This window comes from Zingiber officinale, chromosome 8B, assembly GCF_018446385.1.
Source record: "Zingiber officinale cultivar Zhangliang chromosome 8B, Zo_v1.1, whole genome shotgun sequence".
Classification (NCBI taxonomy): Eukaryota; Viridiplantae; Streptophyta; class Magnoliopsida; order Zingiberales; family Zingiberaceae; genus Zingiber; species Zingiber officinale.
This window is the reverse complement of record NC_056001.1, coordinates 87,792,718-87,801,599: the sequence shown is the minus strand read 5'-3', so window position 1 is coordinate 87,801,599 and position 8,882 is coordinate 87,792,718. Positions and strand designations below refer to the sequence as shown.

The following is an 8,882-nucleotide window of genomic DNA, read 5'->3' as shown; positions in this document are numbered from 1 at the left end:
TCCAAAGAGCATTCGCCAGAATGGATCGTAATAATGAACCACGCGGCATTTTGTAGAAAAATAGCAGACATGGTGTTTGTGGAGTGAATGCATGCAGCGTCCGAGGCTTCTGCATTAATGGCGGAATGCACTCTGAAACGGAGGTAGCTGGGGGGAATTGATGAGCCTGAACTGCGAGACCTCAAAAATCTCATGACTCGGACTTGAAGAGGTGGAGATCGTGGAGTCGAGTTGCGTGGGAGATAGATTAAAATAAACTGCGTGACTGCAGCCACCTTCGCTGGTATTATTGTTGTTCCCTATTGGTTAGGGATTTACCACCATTATTGTCGTTGCAAGTTAATTATTGAGCCCCGCTCAGCCTCAGAGGGGCTCGCTTGCATACCGTACTTTAATGGCCAAGCAGAGCGTGCTTGTCCCAGGCGGAAGGAAGCAGGCTTTTGATGCGCACTGCTCATTCTCGCCTTTATCTTTTGTTCCCTGCTTTAAAACCCATCCTTGTCGATCGGCCCTTGTCGAACCAGCCCGTCGCGTTAGCGGACAAGACGATGGCGGAGTGGAAACAAACGTCGAAAGAGATGCCACTTCCGGACGCAGGAATTTGCCTCTGACGGTCTTCGGATCCGACGCTCGGGGGAAATTAGGGATTTAAGCTGCAGCTCTCGGAGTAGGGGCCTGGTTAGGCAGAAGGAGAGAGGCGGCGATGGGGAAGGAGGAACCCGGTTCCAAGGGACAGGCTTGGTGAATTTTGTGCTCCATTGCGATTTCTCTTTTCTATTTCTTGTTTTGGTTGGAATGAAAAAGAAATGTTGGTCTTTGTAGGTACTGTTTCACCACTGGATTGCCGAGTGACATCGCGATCGAAGTAGATGGAATGAGTTTCCATCTCCATAAGGTGATCCTCGACTTGGTTGTTTGTTGAATTGGTTGAGAATTTTGCTAGAAAAAGTTTTAGTTTTCATTCCTTCGAACAGTTTCCTTTGATGGCGAGGAGTGGGAGGATTCAGCGGCTGATCACGGAGATGGAGGAGAACCCTAAAAAGACCCCGAGAAGAAGGCAGAACGAAGGAGTTAAAGCAGGGGAGCCGCGAGAGGGCGATGAAGGAGTAGAGATCGAGGAGGAGGAAGAAGAAGAAGGGGAAGAGGAGGCGGAGGCTCATCGACACATCACACTTGAGGATTTCCCGGCCAGTTGTGAAGCATTCGAGATGGCTGCCAAGTTCTGCTACGGCGTGAAGGTCGACCTCAACCCTTGGAACGTGGCGCCACTCCGCTGTGCAGCGGAGTACCTCGAGATGACCGAAGAATTGTTCGAGGACAACCTCGTCGCTCGGACACAGAAGTTCATCGCTCAAACCGTGCTGCCCAGCATCCGTCTGGCCATCAAAACCCTCAAGTCGTGTGAGGATATCCTTCCGCTCGCCGACGACATTGGCATCACACAACAGTGCGTCGACGCCATCGCGGCCGGCGCATCTGCCGTGGACACGAACTCCCTCTTCGGATGGTCTGCCAACGAAGGGTTCCGCGTGGGCAGTGGCAGCGGCGAACAGATCCTCTGGAACGGGATAGAAACTGGGATGCTCCGCCGGAGAAATGGGCCCCGGTCATCCTCTTTCGCCGCCGGTGCCGGTTCCTGGTTGGAGGATCTTGCGATCCTGAGCCTCCCGATGTATAAGCGCGTGATCGCTGCAATGAAGACGCGCGAACTGAACTCCGATGCCATCGAAGGATCCCTAATCTCCTACGCTCAGCTGTCCATCCCGGGGCTGTCCCGCTCCAGGCGTAGGCACTCCTCTGCGCCGGTCGCGTCCGAAACGGAGCAGCGGGAGCTATTGGAGACGGTGATCGCCAACCTTCCTGTGGGAAAGAACTCGGCGGCGACGGCCTCCTCCGCCTCCGCCTCCGCCACAAAGTTCCTCTTCGGCCTCCTCCGTACCGCCCACATTCTCCGCGCCTCCGAGACCGCGCGAACTGCTCTCGAGCGCAAAATTGCGTCGCAGCTGGAGATGGCGACGCTGGACGACCTCCTGATCCCAAGTTATTCCTACCTGGCCGAGACGCTATATGACGTTGACTGCGTCGAACGGATCCTCCGCTACTACCTTGCCGGCATAGAGGCCGAGCGAGGCGCACCACATGGCAAAGAGGAAGGGGAAGAGGCGGAAAGGGCTGCGGCGGTGGCGGAAAGGGCGTCTCAGACCGGTTTGCTTAAGCTTGTCGGGAAGCTAGTGGATGCGTACCTGGCAGAGATAGCATCCGACGCGAATCTTAAGGTGGACAAATTGTGCGACCTGGCGGTTGCACTCCCGGACGAAGCCCGAGTTTACCACGACGGCCTTTATCGCGCCATCGACATCTATCTCAAGGTAAAATAATTTTTTTTAAAAAAAAATCAAGCGTTTTCTGTTTGTTTTCTTCTTCCATGTTGATTCGCCGTTTAACCCCCTGGGCAGACACACCTGCGGATGAAGGAGGAAGAGAAGGAGAGGCTGTGCGGCGTGATGGACTACCGGAAGCTGACGCTGGAGGCATGCATGCACGCGGCGCAGAACGAGCGGCTGCCCTTGCGGGCGGTGGTGCAGGTGCTCTTCTTCGAGCAGCTGCAGCTCCGGAGGGTGATTGCAGGGACGCTGCTGGCGCCGGAAGAGGACGAGATGGAAGAGGCCGCGGCACCGACAGAGGCGTCAGCAGTGGCGGCAGGGAACAGGGGGAGCGGAGAAGAGGGCGGCGTGTGGCGGGCGGCTATGCGTGAGAACCAAGTGCTGCGGCTGGACATGGACAGCATGCGGAACCGAGTGCAGGAGCTTGAGCGGGAGTGCTCGAGCATGAAGAAGGATTTGGCGAAACTGGATAGTGACAGCGAGGGGGCGCCGGGGGTTGAGAGGGAGGAACGCGAGCGACGTCGGCAGCGACGTGACAGGAGTCGGTTCCGTTGCCGGTTTAGCACGCAGGTGTGCGACTCGCACGAGCGCAACGTGGTTGAGTCAAGGCAAGTGGCCAGGCGCGAGCTGAGCCCTTAGCTCCTCCATCCGCGCGATCCTATATATTTTTTTTTTTTTATCAATGAAGCATGTTAAGTTTCTAGTGGCCAAAATCAACATTGATCTCATCTCATATTTGTCACAGTGCCAGAGTCTCATTTGTGTCGTACGATCACAAATGCTTCTAACATTTGTTCGATGAAATTAGAGACCGCTGTAATTTTAGTGGATTGCTCTTCCGGTGTTGTGGTTGTGTCCACCGTGCTGGTTCGATCTTATTTATATATAGATAGTGCCCTTATTTCTTATATTAGGATGGTGGGTCTATACAAGATCAGTTGATTCTATCATCCTAATGTGAGAGGTGGGAGCACTGCTTTTACAAGTAGGTTGAAATTCACTGTGTCCATCCATCTAGTCAAGCATCCGAATCCTACTTTATACTAGTCAAGCGTCTGAATCTTACTAGTCAATAAGTGTCAGAGGACGTCGGTGTGATCCCTTCCAGAGTCAAGTTAATATTGGACTGAAAGTAAGGGTTCACATATACATGAGTGATACGGTGCATAATGGTAGGGTCTGATTCAGAGAATGTAACGGTCAGAAATCAAGGGTACGTGGCAGTTAGAAGTCAAAGGGATGGGGTAGTCAGAAGTCAGGGCAGTCAGAAGTTAAGGGGACGTAGCAGTCAAAAGTCAAGGGGATGTAACAGTCAGAAGTAATGAGGATGTGGTAGTCAGAAGTCAAGGGGACGTGACAGTCAGAAGTCAAGGGGACGTGACAGTCAGAAGTCAAGGGGGTATGTCATTCACCAGATGGGCTATAACTGTTAGAGGCCGCTAATCAGTTAATGCTAGGTCAGGATGTCCAAATCGGGAATTTAGACCGGTAGCATGAGGAACAGTGAAGGAAGAGCGGGGACTATCTCTACCGGGCCGACAACATGAGGAACAGTGAAGGAAGAGTGAGAACTATCTCTACAGGTAGAGTTTTATCAAATGAAGCTACATATAAGAACCTGGTACACCTGGCCAGGATATGACGGACTACTCAGATATATCCAGGCCAAGCTCTTCGACTATTGTTCACCAAGAGATTTTCTGTCCATACCCGATCAACAAAAACGACAACTGAGTCAGAGAATCGTAACCAGCTATCAGGGAATAACTGCTGTGTGTCAGGGTATATTCTAATGGTCTGTGACTCGCTGCTAACAGAACCTTCATCTGACCTATAAGAGGATGCCACGCATCACTCACCACCAGACAGAGTCTGACATCCGACATTCCCTGAAACTTGTCAGAAGCCAGAAGTACACACTGTCATATAAAAAGGGGGTCCTCTCCCTTCCGGAGGTACGCACACTAACTTTTTCACATCAGTCTCCTACTTTGTTCCTTCTACGTTTTACTGTGTTTCTGGGGAAAAAGTACCTGACTTGAGCATCGGAGGGCATGCTCCGGGGACTTTTTCCCTGGTTCTTGGTCCCCTAACGTGTAGGGTGCTTGTCTAAGTGTGCGCAAGACCCGTGTACCAACCTCTTCGTCATCTCCCGTAATCAGCAATCCTCAATAGTACTTCCGGAGAGCTCAGTCACCTTTCATCAACATCACCGACCACTCACCCGGCCTCCGTCTGACTCAGATTCTGGACGGGATCAATTTACAAGGTGTGAATAGTTGAGACCACATACCGAGTGTGTCAGACCCGCCCAGTCCTGTTTTTCACTCTTCACTCCTTACAAAGGGGAGTATCAATTAAGTACGATAAGGCTGCAGGTAGTTAGCACTTCAAGGTCGGTCTAGCTTCCTACCCCGGGCATTATGCAAGTAATAAGTGTCTGACGTTAACTTCTTAATGATTTTATAAGGTCCATCCAATTGGGGTGCTAACTTAGTTACTTCCCCTACAGGCTTCATTTGCTTCCATACCAGGTCCCCCTCTCTAAAGAATCGAGGGACTACCCTTTTATCATAATTCTGACGCATTCTTTGCCGGTAAGCCGCCAACCTGGTCGCTGTTTGTTCACGAACTTCACTAATAAGGTACAGCTCTGAAAGTCGTCGCTCTGTATTTCCTTCATCATATAGCATTCTTCTGACGGAGGGCACCCCAATCTCTATAGGCACCACTGCTTCATTATCGTAGACCAAATGAAAGGGATCTCTGGGAGTTGTACGGTACGTCCAAAGGATGCTATGCAATTCTTCCGACCAGTCGCCTCCCATATGATCCAGCTTAACCTTCAACCCCTGAACTATCTCTTGATTGATAACTTCCGTCTATCCATTACTTTGGGGGTATGCCACAGATGTAAAGGCTTGACTTATGCCAAACCCTCGACACCAGTTCTGGATCCTACGGCCCTGAAACTAGCTCCCATTGTCAGAGACTAGTTTATGCGGTATGCTAAATCTGCAAAGGATATTCCTCCACTAGAACTGAATGACAACTCCTTCTGTGATTCTGGCCAGGGCTTCTGCCTCCACCCACTTAGAAAAGTAATCCACAGCTACGAGTAAGAATCGCTTTTGGCCGGGGGCCATGGGGAATGGTCCAACGATGTCCATGCCCCATTAGTCAAAAGGACAAGAAACTACTGATGTTTTCAGCACTGCCGCTAGCCTGTGTGTCAGATTTTGATGCTTCTGGCAAGACAGACAAGTATTTACCAACCGCTGAGCATCTTTCTGCAAGGTGGGCCAAAAATATCCGGCCAGCAATACCTTTTGGGCCAACATCCTACCTCCAACATGGTTGCCACAACATCCCAGGTGTATTTCTCGTAAAGCATGTTCTGCCTCCTACATTCCTAAGCACCTAAGCAGTGGCCTAGAAAATGTTCGCTTGTACAATTGGTCTCCAATCATGGTATAAGCGTGAGCTCTTCTTCTGACCAGCCATGTTCTTCGGGGTCTGATGGTAAGATGTCTCACTGAAGATAACTAATCATTGGTGCCCTCCAGTCAATTAGCTCCTCAATGTTGTTTTGCATATCTATTTAAGCTATAAGAAAAGTTTATGCTATTGACCTATCCAGCACCCAAGTGGTCAAAGAGCTGGCCATCTTAGCTAATTCATCAACTCGGCTATTTTTGGCTCTGGGAATCTTAGTCACCGTGACCTCTTTGAACTCTTCCTTCATTTTCTCATATGCTTCTTGATATACTTGCAGCTTGTCACTATTAACCTCAAAATTGCCCACTACTTTCTGAGCTACTAATTCAGAATTTGAATAAACAAGCACCCGGGCGACTCCCATATGTTGAGCTGCCTGCAATCACACCAACAAAGCCTCATATTCTGCTTCGTTATTGGTGGCTCCAAAATTCAACCGGATGGCTAGCTGTAATATATCCTCTTGAGAGGATATCAGAAGGATTCCTACACCGCTGCCTTGCTGAGTAGCTGACCCATCCATATAAACTTTTCGAGTTTCCTCAGAGTCAGCTGGATGGACTTCTATCAAGAAGTCTGCCAAGGCTTGTGCTTTAATAGCAGTACGAGGCTGGTATTGTATGTCGTATTCTCCCAATTCAGTAGCTCATTTGATGAGACAGCTAGCAACTTCTACATTAGTAAGAGCTTTATCCATGGTGATGTTAGTTAAGACTATGATGGGGTGCGCCAAAAAATAGAGCCTCAAGCGGTGAGCCATGAGCACCAATCCATAAACTAATTTTTCTACGGCTGTATACCGAGACTCAGCCCCTTCAATAAGTGACTGAAAAAGTACATCGACTGTTGTACATTATCTTGCTCTTTCACTAACACCGCCCCCACGACCTCAGGGGTGGCTGAAAGGTATATCCAAAGCGGTTCCCCCGCCACGGGCTTGAACAAGGAAGGCAAGGTCTCCAGATACTTCTTTAATTCTTCAAAAGCTTGAGTGCACTCCTCATCCCATTGAAATTTGGCTGCTTTCCTAAGAACTTTAAAGAAAGGTGCTGCTCGATCCGCGGACCAGGAAATAAACCTGGATAGAGCTGTTATTCTGCCTACTAATTTTTGAGCCTCCTTCAGGTTTTGAGGAACCTTCATGTCTCGGAGCACCTGAACCTTCTCAGGATTTGCTTCAATTTTCCGCTCGGTCACAAGGTACCCCAGAAATTTCCCTCCTCGAGCCCCAAACAAGCATTTCAATGGATTTAACTTCAATCTATATTGTCTGAGGGTGTGGCACGTTTCTTCCACGTTATTAATCAAATTTATGGCCAAATTGGACTTGATGAGAATATCGTCCACGTAGACCTCCACATTTCTACCAATCTGCTCTCGGAAGATTTTATCCATCATCCTTTGATAGGTAGCTCCTACATTTCTTAGTCCAAAGGGCATGACAATATAATAGAAAGTACCATCCGCAGTGATGAAGTTGACCTTTTCCTGGTCTTCCGACGCCAAGGGAATTTGATGATACCCTCGATATGCATCCAACATACAAATCCTTTCGCAGCTAGCCGTTGAACCTACAATCTAGTCGATTCAAGGCAGTGGGTAACAGTCTTTGGGGCTGGCGTGATTAAGGTCCCGGAAGTCTATGCAAACTCTCCACTTTTGTTGGGCTTGGCTACCAAGACTACGTTATAAAGCGAGGACGAGAATTGTACTTCTCTAGTGTGACCAACTTTCCTGAGCTGGTCCACCTTTGCTTGGATGATCTTATTTTGTTCGGCCGAAAAGTTCCTCTTCTTTTGCTTAACTAGCCGGGAATCAGGTAGGAGATGCAATTTATGCTCTGCCACCTCGAGTCTGACCCGTGGCTGTTCCTCGGGGGACCAAGCGAAGACATCCTTGTTACGTGTTAAACACTGGATTAGGTCCGCTTTGAGCTCGACGGGCAGGTCACTTGTATGCGGGTGAGGCTCTCCGGTCATTCAGGGTGAAGCTAGACCTCCTCCCAAGGAATCGACTCTTCTATTGCAGAAAGAGGTTCTTCCTGGATGGCATGAACACCATCGTCCAGGGTTCTCTACGCTTTACGGGCCTCCACCCTTACCATATCTATATAACATCTGCGAGAGACCCGTTGTTCTCCTTTGACTTCCCCTACTTTATCCCCTACGGGGAATTTGATCTTCTGAAGAAAAGTGGAGACCGTCGCTCGGAACTCATGTAATGCCGATCTGCCCAGGATGACATTATAAGATGAGGGCGAATCTACCACTATGAAAGTACTTCTCCTTGTTCGCACCAACGGCTCATTGCCCAGGGATATAACCAGTTTAATCTGGCCCATGGGCTTCACTCCGTTTCCAGTGAAGCCATACAAGGAAGTGGCCACCGGCTGCAACTCACTAGCGTAAATTTGCATGCCTTCAAAAGCAGTCTTGAACAGAACGTTGACAGAGCTTCCAGTGTCCACGAAAACCCTGTCCAAGCGATTGTTGGCGATGACAGCTTTGATGATTAGGGCGTCATCATGGGGAAGCTCCAATCTCTCCAGATCTTGTGGCCTGAAGTTGATGATGGGACCGACAGCCTGCTCTTGGCTGCATCCGACAACATGAATTTCCAAATGATGTTCATGCGATTTCCGCGCCCTGCTAGAATCTCCATCCGTAGGCCCTCCAGAGATCATGCTTATCTCTCGGATTGCCGTATTGTTCCTATTCTCTTCCTCCCGGGCCTCCCCTTGCTCCTGGCCACGAACATGGGGCTGCACATTTGGACCGACCTGATCTGGCCTGGATCTGCCTGTCTGACTAACCCTGACAAGTTGGTCATCCACCAGCCTCTGTACCTCAGGGGCCAGCTCTGGTGGTGGTAAACCTAACTCTGCGGCGCGTCGAGAGTCACGAGCAAATTAGAAACAGTCATTAGTAGCATGCATATGAGACCGATGGTAGGTGTAGTAACGCGAACCCCACGGACTAGGCCGGGGAAGATGGACCATGG

The 8,882-nt window shown here is 49.8% G+C and overlaps 1 protein-coding gene across 1 annotated transcript; it reads left to right on the top strand.

Moving 5' to 3' along the window:
- Positions 1-343: 343 nt before the first annotated feature.
- Positions 344-3,153, top strand: LOC122017098 (BTB/POZ domain-containing protein At5g66560-like). The gene is made up of 4 exons (XM_042574597.1): positions 344-741; positions 823-895; positions 975-2,369; positions 2,457-3,153. The coding sequence occupies exons 1-4, from the start codon at positions 704-706 to the stop codon at positions 3,021-3,023; spliced, it is 2,073 nt and encodes a 690-aa protein (XP_042430531.1). The 5' UTR covers positions 344-703; the 3' UTR covers positions 3,024-3,153.
- The last annotated feature ends 5,729 nt before the right edge of the window (positions 3,154-8,882 follow it).